The sequence below is a fragment of the Schistosoma haematobium genome, chromosome 2, assembly GCF_000699445.3.
Source record: "Schistosoma haematobium chromosome 2, whole genome shotgun sequence".
Lineage (NCBI taxonomy): Eukaryota > Metazoa > Platyhelminthes > Trematoda > Strigeidida > Schistosomatidae > Schistosoma > Schistosoma haematobium.
In genome coordinates this window covers 26,420,958-26,439,320 of record NC_067197.1, presented here as the reverse complement: position 1 = coordinate 26,439,320, position 18,363 = coordinate 26,420,958, and the positions used below count along the sequence as shown (strand labels likewise).

Genomic DNA, 18,363 nt, shown 5'->3' with positions numbered 1-18,363 from the left:
ATTCAATCTGTTTCCTTGAATAATAATTATGTAAAGGTTCAACAATGGTGTATCAGCATTATTTTACGTGGATTTAAACGTCCAGCGTAATCCTTGAAGAATGTACTCTCAGTTTAACTGTCAGTTTGTAAATAATTATTTTTCCGCCTGATTTGAAGTGTATGCTGTTACAAACTTTGAGTTTAGTCTCCAAATTCTCCAGTTATTCAAAATACACAGTATCATAAAGCTTCACTTTCGAGTTTTATAGTTTGATAAAAGGTAGGTCAGAAGTTTTAGAGTGATTGATTATTGTAAAATAGTTTGAAGTTGTTGTGTTTATAAGTTAGATAAACGACCATATTATGACGGTTATAATACTTACTTTACTTACTTACGCCTGTTACTCCTCGTGAAGGAGCATAGGCCGCTCACCAGCATTCTCCATCCAACCGTGTCCTGGGCAATCCTTTCCAGCTCCTTCCAGTTGTAATTCATCCTTTTCATATCTGCTTCTATTATCCGACGTAATGTGTTCTTTGGCCTTCCTCTTTTCCGCTTCCCTTCAGGATTCCAAGTTAGAGCTTGTCTCGTGATGCAGTTTGACGATTTGCGTAATGTATGTCCTATCCATTTCCATCGTCTTTTCCTAATTTCTTCTTCAGATGGAAGCTGATTTGTTCTCTCCTACAGAAGGCTGTTGCTGATGGTATCCGGCCAATGGATGTTGAGTATTTTGCGAAAACAGCTATTTATAAATACTTGTACCTTCTTGATTGTGGTTGTTGTAGTTCTCCAAGTTTCAGCTCCATACACTAGAACTGCCTTGACGTTGGTGTTGAAGATTCTCACTTTGATATTGGTTGAAAGTTGTTTTGAGTTCCATATGTTCTTCAATTGTAGGAATGCGGCCCTTGCTTTGCCAATCCTCGCCTTTACGTCTGCATCTGAACCTCCATGTCTATCGACGATGCTTCCCAGATATGTGAAGGATTCTACATCTTCCAGAGTTTCGCCATCAAGGGTGATTGGATTGCTGTTCTCCGCTTTGAATTTGAGGACCTTTGTTTTCCCCTTGTGTATGCTGAGGCCTACTGATGCAGAGACTGCTGCTACACTGGCTGTCTTTATCTGCATCTGTTCGTGTGTATGAAATAGGAGAGCTAGGTCATCTGCGAAGTCCAAATCGTCTAACTGGTTCTGAGTTGTCCATTGTATTCCGTGTTTTCCTTCAGATGTCGAGGTCTTCATAATCCAGTCGACCACCAGAAGAAAAAGGAAGGGAGAGAGTAAACAGCCTCGTCTGACTTCGGTCCCTACTTGGAATGCATCTGTCAGCTGTCCTCCATACATGACCTTGCACTGTAGTCCGTCATATGAGTTCCGGATAATATTGAAAATCTTTTCAGGAACTCCATAGTGTCGAAGAAGTTTCCATAACGTCCTCCTATCTACACTGTCAAATGCCTTTTCATAATCAATGAAGTTGATGCACAGTGACGAGTTCCACTCAATTGATTGTTCAACGATGATCCGTAGTGTCGCAATTTTGTCTGTGCACGACCGATCCTTACGGAATCCAGCTTGTTGATCTCGAAGTTGGGCGTCTACTGCATCTTTCATCCGGTTCAGCAAAACTCTGTTAAAGACTTCTCCTGGTACTGACAGTAGTGTGATTCCTCTGTAGTTTGCACATTTGCTCAGATCTCCTTTCTTTGGAATCTTGATGACGTGTCCTTCTTTCCAGTCCATTGGCACTTGTTCCTCCTCCCAAATCTTTTTGAATAGAAGGTGAAGCATGTTTGTAGCTACTTCGATGTCTGACTTCAGTGCTTCAACTGGTATATTGTCGGGTCCTGCTGCTTTCCCGCTCTTGATTTGTCTGACGGCCATTCTGATTTATTCCTTCGTTGGTGGGTTGACGTCTATGGGAAGATCTGTGTGTTTTGCTTCGATGTCCGGTGGATTCATTGGAGCCGGCCTATTCAGGAGTTCCTCGAAGTATTCTACCCATCTGTTCCGCTGTTGTTGAATTTCAGTGATTGGCTTGCCTTCTTTGCTTTTGACCGGTCTCTCTGGTTTACTGTATTTCCCTGATAGTTTCTTCGTTGTATCGTAAAGTTGTTTCATATTTCCTTCCCTTGCAGCTTTTTCCGCCGTCGTTCCTAGTTCTTCCACGTATTTCTTCTTGTCGGCTCTAATGCTTTTCTTCACTTGCCTGTTTGCTTCCATGTATTCAGCTTGTGTTTGGACTTTCTCTGTTCGTGTTCGGCTGTGGTTAATTGCTGCCTTCTTGTTCTTCCTTTCTTTGATCTTGTCCAGAGTTTCTATAGAGATCCACTCCTTATGATGGTGTTTCTTTAGGCCCAGAACCTCTTGACACGTTGAAGTAAATGCTTCTTTGATGCCTTTCCAGTTGTCCTCCATAGTAGTTTCTTCTTCCTTCAGTAGATCTTGTAAGACTTGGAACCTGTTGTTGAGAGCTATCTTGAATTCATTGAGTTTGTCAGTATCTCGAAAGAAGGCTGTATTGAACCTTAGTAGTGCTGTTTGTCCACTTGTCCAGTTCTTTTTTAGCTTCAGTTTTAAATTGGCTACAACTAGGTGGTGATCTGAAGCCACGTCAGCTCCTCTCCTGGTTCTCACATCTTCTATTGTCCTTCGGAATTTTTTGTTGATGCAAATATGATCTATTTGGTTCTCTGTAGTGTAGTCCGGTGAGATCCATGTAGCTTTGTGTATACGTTTGTGTGGAAATATTGTGCCCCCTATGACCAATTTGTTGAATGCACACAAATTTGCAAATCTTTCTCCATTTTCGTTTCTCTGTCCCAGTCCATGTCGTCCCATAATACCTGCATATCCGGTGTTGTCTATTCCAACTTTGGCATTTAGATCTCCCATTAGAATGGTGAGGTCCTTTCTTGGGCATTTCTCTATGATTGACTGCAGCCGCTCGTAAAATTGATCTTTAATGTCGTCGTTGCTATCATTGGTGGGTGCATAACATTGGATAATATTCATTGTGATCCCCTCCTTCTTTGTTTTGAATGATGCTTTGATTATTCTGGATCCGTGAGATTCCCATCCTACAAGTCCATTTCGTGCTACTTTGGACAGCATTAGAGCGACTCCCTGAGTGTGTGGAGCATTTTCCTCTTCGTGACCGTAGTATAGCAGCATCTCTCCCGTAGCTAGCCTTTTCTGTCCAGCTTGGGTCCAGTGGGTTTCACTGATTCCCAGTATTGCCAAATTGTATCTCCTCATTTCCGTTGCTATTTGACTAGTCTTCTCGGTCTCCCACATTGTTCGGACGTTCCATGTACCTACAAAAATTTTTGCTCTGGTTGTTAGAAGGGGCATCGGCATCGTGGCTTCCGAAGAAACTCGGCTTTCACCATGAAGCGTCATAATTCTTCTAAATGAAGACCTTCTAACTCTCAGGGCAGAGTTAAAATGGTTTGAATTATTTTTTCTGGTTAGCGTTTTTTTAGCGAGTTAGTTTTCTACGGGATGGGGACGCTAACCCCATGCCCAACCCTTCTCCTTTACCCGGGCTTGGGACCGGCAGTAACTCTAGAAGAGCTACAGGCGGAGTTGACGGTTATAATAGTGCCGATAATTTTATGATTAAGGTAGAAGTTTGTTGATACTGCTCGGTGGGAAATCAGTTTTCATCTTGAACCAATATCAGTTGAAATACAATCTAAAACTAGGAGGAACAAAGGAGCTCTTTTGTTTTACATCTAAGTTTCAGTGCCTACTCACAGCTCGATATGGGACCGAACCCAGGATCATAAGGTCTCTTGGCAAGCATCAAACCATTAAACTTCGATCAGAATCAATCGGCTTACAATTCTTAATTAATTCCTTGTTTGCAGTCTCTTTCGTTGAAATCGCAGTATGATAAAAATCGTTGTGTCCAAAGGAAAACTAGATGTTGATGCAATAAACTGTCTGTATAAAAAGCAATCCACGTATTCATTCTCTTTAACTTTCAGAGGTTTTTAGTATATCAACATAGTATTTGCTACACATAGAAGTAACCATTTGATACAGTCATTTCATATCTCCTGAACGAGTTATTAAAAGTATTAAATTGATTTGATGTTTAAACACTTAGTTCATTTCAGGGATTAGGTCAAGCGACCACGATTTATATATATTGTATTGTTGTGACCTTTAGTGTCTGGTCTTTTTAACAATTAAAAAAGCGAAACAAGTATGGAGGCTACCTAGTAACGACCAAATTTTTCACGAAAAATTGTTCATTTTAGAACGTGGAGTAAATACAGCTATCTTTAAATTTCAAATAGCCCTTAAAGTTCCACTGAAAACGAGTAACCCTAATTTTATAAATCAGAGACTATTAGGTTAGATACAACAATTTTCACACATTGATAACAGTAAACATCCGATGAATATGAGATAGCTACTATAAAACCAAAGATCGGTGAAATAACGTTTAGGAAATTAAAGTGACATGCATTTATCATATGTCTGCTAGCATACTTTAAAAAACCATTAGCAACTTCAGTTATCCCCTGTTGACTTAGGTAACGTGCAATAATATGAGTTCCTTCTCAGTACTTTTACATACCTTATTGCAGAAGTTTTGCTTTAGTAGGACCAACATCTTTAAAATCCTGGTATATTCGTGAATTTATTCGAATTAACCAGTACTTAAGTTCATGTATATAAGGTTTAAAATCTCACTGGAATTCCTCGTAAAGGCAATAATAGCTTAGTCAGATTCTTTGGATGATGTTTGACTTGATTTGCATAAGACAATGCAATAACTGTTAGGTTCCACAAAGTACAGACTTATTACTGAAAAAATGACGAGTTAGTTATTTTCGAGGATACCATAATATGAATTTTTATGTTCTTACGTTTTGATAGTCAGATTGTCCAAAACAACTTCGTAAAACTAATTTCATTCTGACTGTTATACACCCTATTTGTTGTATATCTTGTACCATAAAAATGTATTTTACACGGTTTCTTAAGGAATATGTGGGTTGTTACTACGAATGAAATAGAAACTGCATTTCAACCGTATTCAGTGTCACAACGACTTTACTAACACTTTTAACCATTTCAAAGGCAACACATTTCAGCGTAAGCTATGAGTATCACTAGATGCATAATTACGAAAATTGTCAACAAATTACTCATCAAATCACTGGGGGAAATGTTTGATCAAATCGGTAAAAATAATCACGGAAACCACAAAATTACATCAATAAGTATTTGTCCATATATTATAGCCAAGTAAAACTGATTAACAGAAAAGTTATTGCTACGGAAACTAGACTAGATTTCTCATCAGGGTATAACAAAGAAGTATCCGAAATCCAATAGACCGTTTTTAAGTAATTTTAGCTTATTGATCACATTTGAAGTAACAAGATTGCTATTAATGAAACCAACTTTCTAAGGCGTTATATGCTGCAAGTAGCAAGCGCCGTCTGGTACATTCTAGTCCCATTTACTAAAGTACTGTTATAATATGTACTATGTCTTGTTCTATGGTCTAGTGTGGTTGAAGACTTTACTTAACTCAAGCGGTCAAAACACGACTTGGAGAGAATCATAAACATATTTCTAAAAAGGAAAGCAAAGTTAATCAACTATGAATCGATTGAAATGATTATAATTTCTGAACGGAATAATTATAACTTAATACAAATCACAGTTCATTAACTAATACAATGAAGATAAATTGAAAATAAAACAATGAACTTCATTCGGAATAAATTGATCCACATATCGGAAGTCAATCAACCAAGCTAACTTTAAATCAGTTTATGAGTTCTAAAAATTGTTTTTTTTTATAAATGTAATATATGAGGATTTCACATCCCCATCAATCTGGTCCGGTTCAGTAACTGTTCATGCTCTTATATATTTGATCAGACAAATTAGACATATAAAGAAAACAAGATTACATAAGAAACTGTGTTTTAAATTATCTAAGAAAAAGATTACAATATATTTACAGGCAGAGAGACTGACCCCAAAATAAACGCGTGGGTGGTCAGTATAATTAAATCAATCATCTACACATTAACCATAGCTTGTACATAGTTGAACGTGGCATGTCTTGAAACACTACGGGCTCAGGTGGCATGTGTTGTTTGGTCATGTATTATAATTCCTTTTAAGAATCGTCACATATTGACTGGTTAACAATGATAATGAAATACTTATAGAGCCAACAGTCAAAATCAAAAACAATTCTCAGATTGATGAGAAAATCTCTGTGATATTAGTACATAAAATACCAGTTGTCCTTCGTTTTAGAAATCAAGTTAATAGATAAGTAACATTTCGCACCATGAGCATTCAGTTCCGATAACAATTAAATCCAAAAGACAGATACAGTTTACATTTGCTTGTTCTAAATGTTTTAATTCCCAGATTATGAATACAGCCAACTCAGTTCGTAGATGAAGCAAGTTGCTTTATCAACCAGATATCAGTCGTTTTTGCTTTATAAGTTTGATATCTAGCCAACCAATGTAGGGAATCCAAGACTTGACTCGTAGAACTTTGAACCAGTTACCAGAAAGCCGCTTACGATACAAACACAATTTCCTTTTATATTAACTCAGTGCCTAACTGCTTTGGAACTTTTCGCTCAAATCTAGATGAAGTTTCCCACATATACAATATTTTATTTCTGTTTTGTAAACTAACAGTTCTATTGTCTATCAAATCCTCCAATTGAGGTGGCCTCAGTTCTTAATAAAGTTAAAGACTATTTTCCTATTAGTTCATTTTGTTTTCATTATGTAAATATATCTCCTACATTCTAAATGAATTTACAAGCGATTGTTCAGTCTAAACCAATCTTCATTGGTATCTAATAAATTATCAGAATGAAACTAGTCATTTAAACTAACTGGGAGCATGAACAGTTTGTTCAAATTGATATTAAGAGCTTCTTATAATGTTGACAAGTCTAACGTTTTCTATTTGGAGTAATCCATAGACTGATGGTTGATAGCAAGCAACGTCGTCATTTTATTCATATGATTTGGACATGATTTGATGTACAAATAGTTTTTCATTACGCTTGTTGTATTTATTTAGCTTACATTGTATTATGTCATACTTTTTAACAAGTATTGCACATCAATTAAAGTTTTATTAAGTCTATAAAAATTCTTCAACAAGAAATTACATTTAATAATGTACGCGTCAAGAATAGAATGTTCGGAATATGTTATTAATTCCACCTTAATCATTCTAGCGGAAATAACTTGATTTTCAGAATATACTGTATTTCAATAATGGAATAGAGCTTAATAACTGTTAATCAAAAATTTGATTAGATTAAAGTTGACCTAGATCCAAAAATAGGGTAAACATGAATATTGTAATTCAGTTAATGATTATGAAAATAACATGATCGAAAAGCCTGATTATTTGTTAAACAATTAATTTTTATTTAACTTCTGAAATAATCAGTGTAACATGTTTGCGCTCCACAGGAGTACAAGTAAGGATAGTTGCAGTGACAATACATGTTTATTAGGATACTGATACCAACTAATTTTATGAAAGTTTAGACAGATTTTACTCCATCTTAAGATTTATTTAGTCAAAAGCGAAAATAAAATGTATTTACTGCAGGACTTTGTATCAGAAGTTCCTCTTAGGATTTTGACCTCTTGGTAGAGTCATTTAGATTTATTTCACTAACGTAATTAGAAATATCACGTCACTCACCGCTTCATCTTGATAATAAATGCACTTCAGTCAGCTTACTGATGTCCGGTAATCATCGTTTAATTGTTTCGTGTATATATTCAGTTTCTGCTTCTGGTACCACTGCTATAATTTCATTTTGGAATGTTAAAATGACAGACAGAATATCAGTACATTAAAAGAAAATAACGACCTGGCCGAATAACAGATTTCCATGAAAGTCAATCAATTTATTAACTCACTTGAGGTCATGAAACTAGATAATAAACCAAAACCAACAGAATTAGCCAAAACATCCAAAACGGTATGATTCACTTAATCAGTATCAAATGACATTTGAATGTTATTAAACGTCCTGTCATCAAACTAATTCGAATATCAGACGAAATTTCTACCGTTATGATTTTAGTGAAAATTTCTAATCAAATGAATGATTATATAGAATTAATAGTGAGAATTCTATTTTGAATAATGATTCTCAATAGAATCAACGGGTGATATGAATATTTCAAAATATATATTTCGCAGAGAATAAATAAAATAGGATTTTAAGCTCTATGCACTTTATTGACAGTATAGATGCTTTTAGGGATATACATTTTAACTTGGAAACGAGTATCACAACAATCATATAGACGACATAACATACCGTTGAGTAGTTGATGAGGCATCTGATTCCAAAACATCCTTATGGATAAAAAGTGCTAGATAAAGTTTATTTTTTAACCTGATTCTTAATTCGTGACTAAATGGACTTATGATTAAGTTTCTGATGGTGAATCAAGAGTACCGTTCTACGACTAGAGCTTTGATAGGGGTTAAAAAAACGCTGTACTCAGAATACACCATAAAAATCATAGAGTTAGACTATCAGAGATTATGTGTATGTCAGTCAGCTGCAACGTAGGACCAGGCACATATATGCATCGGTCAAAGTTGCCATACCTTATTAGCACAAGATGAACACCAAATTCATAGTACTTACTTCAATGGTAGCAATATATAAAAGAAAGATTGTGCATAAGGATATAATACAGGAAGAAGGAACTATTTCGCATGAATAAAGGTATAAAGCAATTTTAATCTCACGATCTAAGAGAAGACAAAGAGTATACACACCTAAGCCATTATGATCGATTCTGAGCCATGTCAGCTTTCTATCTTTCGCACTATACCAGGTGAAAACAACTTTTAATAATGCTTCTGTAATTTACCTGACTTTGAACCAAAATGTTAACATACGCGTTAGTGATATTACCTAGTAATCTAAGCCGACGAAAGTGAAACGGGATTCGAACATACATCCCATTGGTTGAAAGAGTGCTGTGATCATAACGTTAATACTTCACGTATACAACAAGCCACGGTATCTACAGTAGAAGTATGACGCTTGAATATATATAGTAGAATTGAAGTATTTTATGCATACTTTTAGAACTCTATGTTGATCGACTAAACATTACGTTGAAACATTGTTATAATCTCACGTACGATTTTAACTACAAACTTGGTTTATTAGAAACTGTAACTAACTTTGGATTTTAGCAAAATCCGTTTCTTCTGAGCTACACTTGGATGGTTTTAAGCCAGCTAGCTAAGAGTCTAAATAAATCATGTACATATTGGAATTAAAATCTTCAGTTATCAACCTATAGATTTTCCGTATTTATTTTACATTCTACTAAGCTTTTTATCAGACATGAGACTGAAAGTCATACAAAATATAACATTCTCCGACATCGTTGAAAAAAATATTAATTACCTTTAACAGAAAACCACTGACATTTTTATTTCTTGAGAAAAAAATAATAAGACATGAGCTAATGTCATAATTTCCTTTTAAAATACTACATTTCATCTAGGTCAAAAAGAATCTACAATGATTGGACCCGTTACCTAAACTGCATCTCATTATTATAGGAATGTATGCAGTAGTTCGTGCTCAGTTAAAAGCTAATATCTATGATAAATCTTGAAACAAGATAGGAGTTTCAACTTTACATTTATTCTCTTACCTGTTAATTACAGGTAAACTTTATCAACTATATTTGTTATATTCCAAAATAAGGATATCCCCAAAAATGAGTTTAATTTGTGTCTTAACTCATAACCTTACTGAATTACCTATAGTTTACGACTTAGTTATTTGCATATTCTAGTAGTCTTGCTGGCCATTATTCTGCTATCCCATAACAGATGAAAAATATGATCCGCCAAAAATTATCGGACAGCAGTAAACACAAAGAACCACACAAAAAAACAATTTCTCATTGAAGTAATTTATGACCATGGAAACACATATGAAGAGGTAGTAATAATAATAGTAATTCATGAACAAAAGCCAATAAATACACGTGTTTCTATGAGAATGCGAGAAAAGCTACTTTAGGCAACCTCAAGTGAACATATTCATACTATTTAGAGTGTTAGAAATATTAAATTGAAACAGATTAAACGCTACAAAAAAGAGGGATAAATAAATAATTCAAAAAACCAAATAAACTGTAAATTACGATTTTTCCTAACAATGAATTAGTTAACAAATAAAACTATGATCAGGTTGAAGTAATGTAAATATATAATAGAGTAAACTAGAAATCAATTTTCAGTAAAACAAAAAAGAATTACACACTTTATGGTGATGCCAAAGTTTGAGTGCTGGTACTCACGGTGTAGATAGATGATTAAGAGCTGAAATGAAAAAGAAAAAGAAAAAATAAGTGAAATTCTGTGATAGACATATAGTTTAGAAAGCTGACTTATATCTTATAGTGAGTGAAAAAAACACATCAGTAAGGGGATTATTAAAATGTCGCACAGATTATGTTTAGGATCATTGATGTGTATAAACACGAAAATATGAAAAGAAAACAGCTATTCGTTTAGATTAACACCAGAATTTTAAAACACAACTAGAATACAGTTTGTTTTCTTCAAAGTAAATGTTATATACATTTATTTACCACATATGGAAGAAATTAAACAGGAGGAAATCTAGTAAACATTACAGTTTCGAATCCTATTTGATAAAGTTCTAAGCTGTTCATATGAATCCTTGAAAGGAATACCAAATATTTGCACAGTTAATAAAATCCGTTATTTATGAGAATTAGGGAATTGTGACTCGACATAAGGAGAGAGGACAATCTTGTCATTTACATTCGCTTCTTTTATGTATCATGAAGAGTGTATACAAATGCGTTTTCTCACTTTGTTTAAAGGAATTCAAGAATATTACTCGTCTTGGCTAGAAAGAGGAGGAAACGGCTTAAAAACCGAAAAACCTTGTAAACACAGGTCACTCAATCAAAGCGAACTCTGCGTCCAAAGTCATTTACAAGGTAAGTAGAAGGTTCCCGAGGCAGTTATATAGCATTTCCTGAACATTGCCTAAGCAACAGCTATACATCTAGGGAAGCCATAATTGTGTGTCCGGAAGAAATTTGTACAACCTCTTCTTCTAACATGGTCTTAATTTCTCATGATTTTCATCCTTCTTCATACTTTTCTTCCTTTATAGCCTTCTGTTCCCCGTTCCATCTTCATAGACCTTCTACTCCCCAACTGGTTCATTTCTGTTTCTATGATTCGCCTGATTACATTTCATCTCAATTTTAGCATTTTATCTTATCATGCTCAGCAATCCTTTCCCAACGATAATTTTAATCAACAATGGGAAGATTCAGGTAAACAATACCAAGTGAATTTATTACTACTTTCCCTTATTAAAAAATTGTTTTAATAGCTCTGTTTATTCTATCTGACTGTTACTATGTTTAACAGAATTTCATTATCAGTATTATTGTGATTACTATTACCCTGAAAAATACGTATATATATTTGAGATTGTAAAGCTTGGAAAATGAATTCTCATTTAATAAATAATTCCGACGAGAAATATTTATTAACCGTTAATCCTAGGTGAAAGTAACTTTAGTCAAGTGGTAGACTTGGACTTCCACACCGTTTAGCAAATTAATTAGTTTATTATTTTTCAAGTGGATAGTGAATAGAAAACTTTACTTGGCTAATAGTTATAGATGCTGGTTTATGATTTAAGAATATTTGGAACATTATGGTCAACAGAATAAGGGGACATGTACACAAATACTTTATCAACCAGTAAGTCACAGTTTTGAACCTAATCCAATTTAGATAACTTAGTGGGTAATATCAGTCACTATACAAAAAACTTGGATAATAGTTTTATGGAAAATCCGATATATATATATATATATATATATATATATATATATATATATATATATATATACTGAGTCAAAACGAATTAATCTTTATAGTTCCTAACAAAAATCAATCTTCTAGCTACATACCATATAAAGCAATAGAAATTAAAACACAAAAATATTCTAAAATTAAAAAAAGAAATCGAGACTCAAAAACTAACAAACTATGTTGGTGGATCATCGGGACATTGAAATCCGGCAGCTAAGAGTGCGTCTCGAGCAATTTGACGATTAGCTTTAATGACTGATAATTCATGTTTTATAGTTTCGTAATCATCTTGGATATAACTTAAATTTAGGCTAGTCGAATATAGTTCATCCAAGTCATCCGGTTTCGCGAACAATTTGTAATTCTCACATAGTTTTCGCATTTGTCGATATGTATCCTCAACAGCAGTTTGCTTATCTTTGAATTCTGAAAAGAAAAGCATAAGTAGCACTACGGAACAAACTATACGAATAAAACAGGAATAAGAAGCTCCTATAGAATAGATGGGATGTGTTTAGCAGTAGAATCCACAAAGTACGTTTTGTTTTATTCAAGACCCGTCTCTTAGATATACGTTCAAGCAAGAATATCAACAATCGGGTAGGTAAAACGTTTACATATTAAACTGGAGAATCTGAAGTGTTCAAGTAACAAATTTAGTCAAAGTACAGCTATACTGTTATGTTGCTATATACTACAACTTTTAGAAGTACTAAGATTTACATGTCTATATTTCTGTAGTGAGAGTACGAAGTTGAACATATAAATATCTATAGTCAAGTCATCCAAAATTGAACCCGTTAACATCGCTAGAAGTGCTACAAATTTGTTTACACCAAATTTGAAACTTTATATCAACATGAAAAAAATTCAACAAGACGGAAAATATTAAAATAAAGTAACGACTTGGATAGCGATTGATTAAAAAGACGAGTGAAGGACATAACAACATTCTTGAGAGATTAACACCTCGACCATCGTATTTAGTGGTGAGGAAATCCTGGTTCCAGATAATTAGAGATGAAATACCCAGTGTATAAATAGAACTTGATGATATGTGAAATTAAAAAAACAAGTGTTGCTTAGCTTCTAATCAATCATATTTGAAAAAATAAGTTTATTACGCTTGAAACGTGAAAATGAATGGAAATTATTTTTAAATTAGTAATACTTACAAAAATCAATAAAATCATTCAGTTATCATCAACACAGAACTTGGTACAAATGTGTATCGGAAACCATTATTCTATAAATACATTGCTGTAAGTCAGTGAGAATGCAACGGTATAAGTAAACTTACGAAATTTTTCGAATAAAGCTTACCTGGTATATCGGGATCCATCATTGGTAAAAACCCACTACAAGATAAATTACAAGTAAATAAGTTACAACTTAAATTGAAGGAAAATTGAACTGTACAAATTAAAGTTATGCAAGTAAAGCTCTTTGTATAGAGAAATTAAAAAAATAAATATTAGTTAAAATAATAAATGTTTACCAGGTTACCAAAATGCCAAAATAAAAACATTGTCAAATTACACTTTGTGAAATAAATTCAAAAATGGTCATAACCAATGTATTATGCTTTTGAAGTGCACCTTGTTATAAGTGAGCGGACTATATATGTATATAGATAATCAGATGATTAAATGCTATTAATTTTTCAAAAACATAATCACTAGGGCTGAGAAATGCAAGCTGACAAAATGTAAATAAAAAGCTAAAAGCCGAATGGAGAGCCTTTTCTGAACAATGCGAAGTCTTTGCAAAAAAGCCAGTGACAATTAGCATTTGAAACATAAGGGATAAGTACTATAATGATTAACTAATAATGGACATAATGTTATATTAGCCATTTGATTCTGAGAAGAAGAATTGATGTCGAAGTAACAACAAACTAGAAAAACTAGAACTCGACTAAAGCGGACTGAAAAATTATTGGTTTGGGTTTCCGGAGGATAAAAGTTGATCATCAGATGTACGTCTTAATCCTAAATTAACAGTTTTATTGAATGAACCAGTAGAGATTTGTTGTAGTGGCCGAAAACCAAAATGACTGCGAGGTTCTGCCGAAGACATGTACACGTTTCCGGTGGCATTCACCACAAGAGGATATAATGATGGGTGTGTTGAAACCGAAATTTTCTGAGATTGTCTAGATTCATCCCCCATTTCTGGAACAATATTTGTGAGCAAAGGCTTTTGAGGCAAAATTTTGTAAGGGTTTTGTTTTATGTTCGCCACATTAGAAGCGTGAGCAGGGACGTTGGACAGTACGTCTTTTCTAGTAGGACTATGAGACGAATAATTAACAAGATGAGTATCTTGTGTTGGTTGCTGGTTTGTAATTTGCCCTTCAAACTCTTGAGAAAACGACAGAGACTGTTTTACATAGAAATGGTCGTGATTTTGCTGAGGTTGGTTTAGCTTTGTTGTGCTTGAGTGAGGGCTTTCTGGAGCACTAGCGATGTTTATGTAGCTCCCATGTGGGCTATTCCTACACAAAGAAGCAAGAGAATGCTGACTACCATGTTTGCCGGCAGCAGCTGCTGCCGCTGCTAGAGCTGCAACTTCTGCTTTTAATGTGTCTTCTTGTCTTCTAGCAATTTCCTGTACATTGGTGTTTGCAGACGTAGTTTCTAGCTCATCACACGACCCAGTCTTGTTAGGCGGTTTGAAAGAAAAGTTCGCTCCAGTAGAGTTAGACAAGTATGAATTAGGATTATGAGAACCATTTTTTACTGATTTACTTGCACTGCACTGAGGTGGCAAACTTATTCTTGGTTTGTGAGAACGTGTGAAAGTGTTCATGTTAACATGCTCACTGTTCATTGTAGGATTAGTTACTGTCTGTTGACTAGGAAACGAAATACTGTCTGATGAACTAGCGGTTACCAGACGATTGGATACGACAGATCCATAAACAGAATGTTCTGTACGACCTGTATTCGGACGCGGTGGATATCTTGAAGTGATAAGATTCAGAGATGGGACACTGCCTCCAAACTGATATGCTTCAGTTTGTCCCCCAGCCAGAATGATAGCTTCGAGGCGGGAGAGGAGATTTCGACGCGAATGGAAAAAGCAGGAATCTGGCGAATCAAATATAGCACGTAACCATGTTCTTATGGGTTCAACAGAACCTTGAGTTTGGTGCTGCTTCGGTGGTTTGAACAACCAACACTCATCAGCAGGAATCCCATAATTCGCCTTCAAAACATCGGTTTCTGCAGTTGAGCCGTTTGTATACATTGGGTTCATTGGTAATTGAGCTAATTCAACAGACGATAAACTATTGGAATCACCTAAACGGTTCTCACTACTTTTCACAAAATTCATATCATTTGAATGACCAAAGCCAGAGGTTAGGCTATTAGAGTTGTTAGGGTTAATTGCATTCATGGTACCTGATAATTACAAAATGGAAAGTCATATTTAAACTGCGTTATGTACAACAGAGAAAAGTCTGGAAAATAACTTTCAAATTAAGCTACTGAATACCATATGATCCGATTACATTTATTCATTTATTTATTTTAACACATAGATATTGGTACAAGGAGGCACCAAATACATATGCGCCACACAAATCTCATTCGATATGTGTGAGGGCTGTGATACTGCCCGGGTGCCCAAACCGAAGCAGGTATGATGCGATTAGTATGGAAGAAAAAAAAAGCCTGAAATCCCGGAGTGAACACCAACTCTGTGGTGCAGATATCTCCGACTAAGTCCCAAATAGGACGAAACACACATTCAAGATTACGTTGCCAGCCACATTTCATCAATCACATATGTTTATTTGGTGGTTTGGAGTCATATTCGTTTTAATCGAATTCTACCACTTCTAATAAGTAATCAAATAACACCACAGAATGAAATAAAAACCGAACTGAACTATGCAGACAAAATAAAGTTATGATATACAGGACTACCCATTGAACTGAGCCAACTAACATGCTAAACGCTAATGATACTACTCGATTTCTTAAACTCGTGGAGTCAAAGGGACATAAATCAATGGTTGGTCTAGTTATACTCGTTAAGGGCATGTTTGTTTGTACAATTTAATACGGATAGTTTTATTAATAAATAAAAATAAAACCAGTGAATAAATAATGGACAAAATCTAACAACACTATAAGTTATTATAAGTATACGGATGTTAAATATAGCATTAGGGTTGTAGGTTTAGATAGTTTGTTAATTTTTGAAATTGAGACCACAAAACAACAATTACATGCTCCTTGAAGTATGGAGGTTATGAGAACCTCTAGAGACCTGCCATATTTAGAAGGGAAAAGCGATCAATGTAGTCCACAACAGACTGAGCACAAATAACATTCATGTATATAAACAACCCGACCGTTGCTGCTACCTTGATGTGGTGGTCAAGCTAGCCTATCGTGATCAGCCAATCGAGCTCCACAGACTGGAACAATCGTTCCTCAAGGTCCTACCATGCCATACAGGTCGGCTGAAGAACAGTAAGACTAAAAGCAGCAAACACAAGGTCTCAAGGGGATGTCGTACTGCTAACTGTACAGATAAGTCTATAACTTATTTTCGAACCGAAACAAAGCCCAGAAACAAAATAATTGACAAAACCAAGTAAACCAAAAGCTTTATATTTAAGCACCGAGCAGTGAATATAGAATTTGTAATGAATACTGAATTACGACACCATACAATATATTAACATAGTTTTCGTGAAAAAATCATATCCATAGTAAAAATTTAGTTCGAAAAAAAGTCAGACACCTATTTTCCAGAAATTGAAGCCTCATTGCTAACAAAACGAAGAGCTTTATTATAATTACACTGGGACTACCAATTGTCTCAATTGGTAGCTTTAAGCTAATTGGCAGTTTGAGCTAACTGCCAATCCTGTGAATTTTTTGACTCGACATTCTGAAAGGTCTCAGTCCTATAGAAATTTTGGGCGAACTTAAGAGAATTTTCAGAATAATTGGCATTTTCAAGAAAACCGAAATTTACAGTCCAACCAACGACGAATTTTCGGACTATACGTGACAGTTCGATTTTAAGAAACGTTTTTGGGACTTCAGTAAGCGAAATAATGTCCTCCTTGATTAACGCAATGTATTAGAGCAATATAATGTATACAAACACCTTATTATTACATATAGTTGTAAACAAACAATACATACGCCTAGGTCTCAAACAAGTGCGTAGTGTGTACAATGTCCAATAACTGTTGTCTTCAGCTATAAAGATTGAAGGTCGGATGAACTGTTCTTATCCTTGGCACTTGTTTTCCTGTAGTGCTTCGGATTATCCACAAAATTATTTATCAATGAGGCTGATACTATTTATTTGCGTAGGTTGTTCTAAGCACTGACCCATCGATGCGAGAAACTGGATCTTAATCTGAGCTTATTTTATTCCAGTCTATGAGCTTTCCTTCAGTGGCCTCGGGGATAAGTGGTTCTGAAGAAGAGAAAAAACGGACATTTCAACATCTAAATCATTATTTAAGATACGGAGTTCCAATATACGATCACCTCAAGTTCTACGATGAGGGGTAATGATTTGAATGTCGTAGTCACCCATTCAGTTTTACTCTGGAAAGAACAAGGGGCTTGATGGCCTGTGTTAGTCCTGGCAATGGTGGTCTTTCAGTTAGTCGAACTTTCTTTTGAAAGAGTCGACGGATGGAGCCTCAACCACGTGCTGAGGTAGTGAATTCCACTCGTTGATGATTCGATAGGAAAGTCGATAGTCAGCTGACAAGTAATTTGTTCTCGGCCTGTGAACTTTTTTGGAGTGTCCTCGTAAATTCTCTGTTTTGGAAGACAAGAAAAATGAGGGCATATCAGGTGCAAATTTATCACTAGGCAATTTGTAGACTGCAATCAAGTCGCCTCTAGTTCTGCGATATGACAACGGGAAAAGGTTCAGCTTGGCCAGTCGAGCTTCATACGGAAGCTTCGCTATTCCGAGAATCAGCTTAGTTGCCGTTCTCTGAACCTTTTCCAGAAGCTCACTGTCTTTTTTTAGGCAGGGTCTGGCCGCTTGTATGCAGTACTCAAGTCTAGGACCTACGAACACTGTATACATAGTCAACAACGTCTTGGCGTCGACATGACTAAAAGCTCTACGTATTGACCATAACGTTCTAAAACCTTTGGCGGCTATTGCACGGCAGTGTGCAGTAGTCTTTAAGTCTTGACTAACGATGACTCCTATGTCATTATATGTCTGGGCGACAGGTAGCTCAGTGTTATTCATCGTGTATGTACCTGTACCTTGATGACCGATATGCATCACAACACACTTGGAAGTATTTATCGGCAACTGCCAGGTTTGAGACCATTCAGATAACTTCTTCAGGTCATTTTGGAGTCCTAAGCTATCAACCTCACATCGTATCGTTCTCCATATCTTGACATCGTCAGCATATAGCAAGAA

The 18,363-nt window shown here is 35.3% G+C and overlaps 1 protein-coding gene across 1 annotated transcript; it reads right to left on the bottom strand.

Moving 5' to 3' along the window:
• Positions 1 to 2,050: 2,050 nt before the first annotated feature.
• On the bottom strand, positions 2,051 to 17,141 carry MS3_00006588 (uncharacterized protein). Its single transcript, XM_051214745.1, has 4 exons — positions 17,103 to 17,141; positions 13,255 to 15,338; positions 12,104 to 12,357; positions 2,051 to 10,386 (listed from the first exon to the last, which is right to left on the bottom strand). Exon 2 carries the CDS (start codon positions 15,331 to 15,333, stop codon positions 13,867 to 13,869), a length of 1,467 nt encoding a protein of 488 aa, XP_051067935.1. The 5' UTR covers positions 15,334 to 15,338; positions 17,103 to 17,141; the 3' UTR covers positions 2,051 to 10,386; positions 12,104 to 12,357; positions 13,255 to 13,866.
• Between the last annotated feature and the right edge of the window lie 1,222 nt (positions 17,142 to 18,363).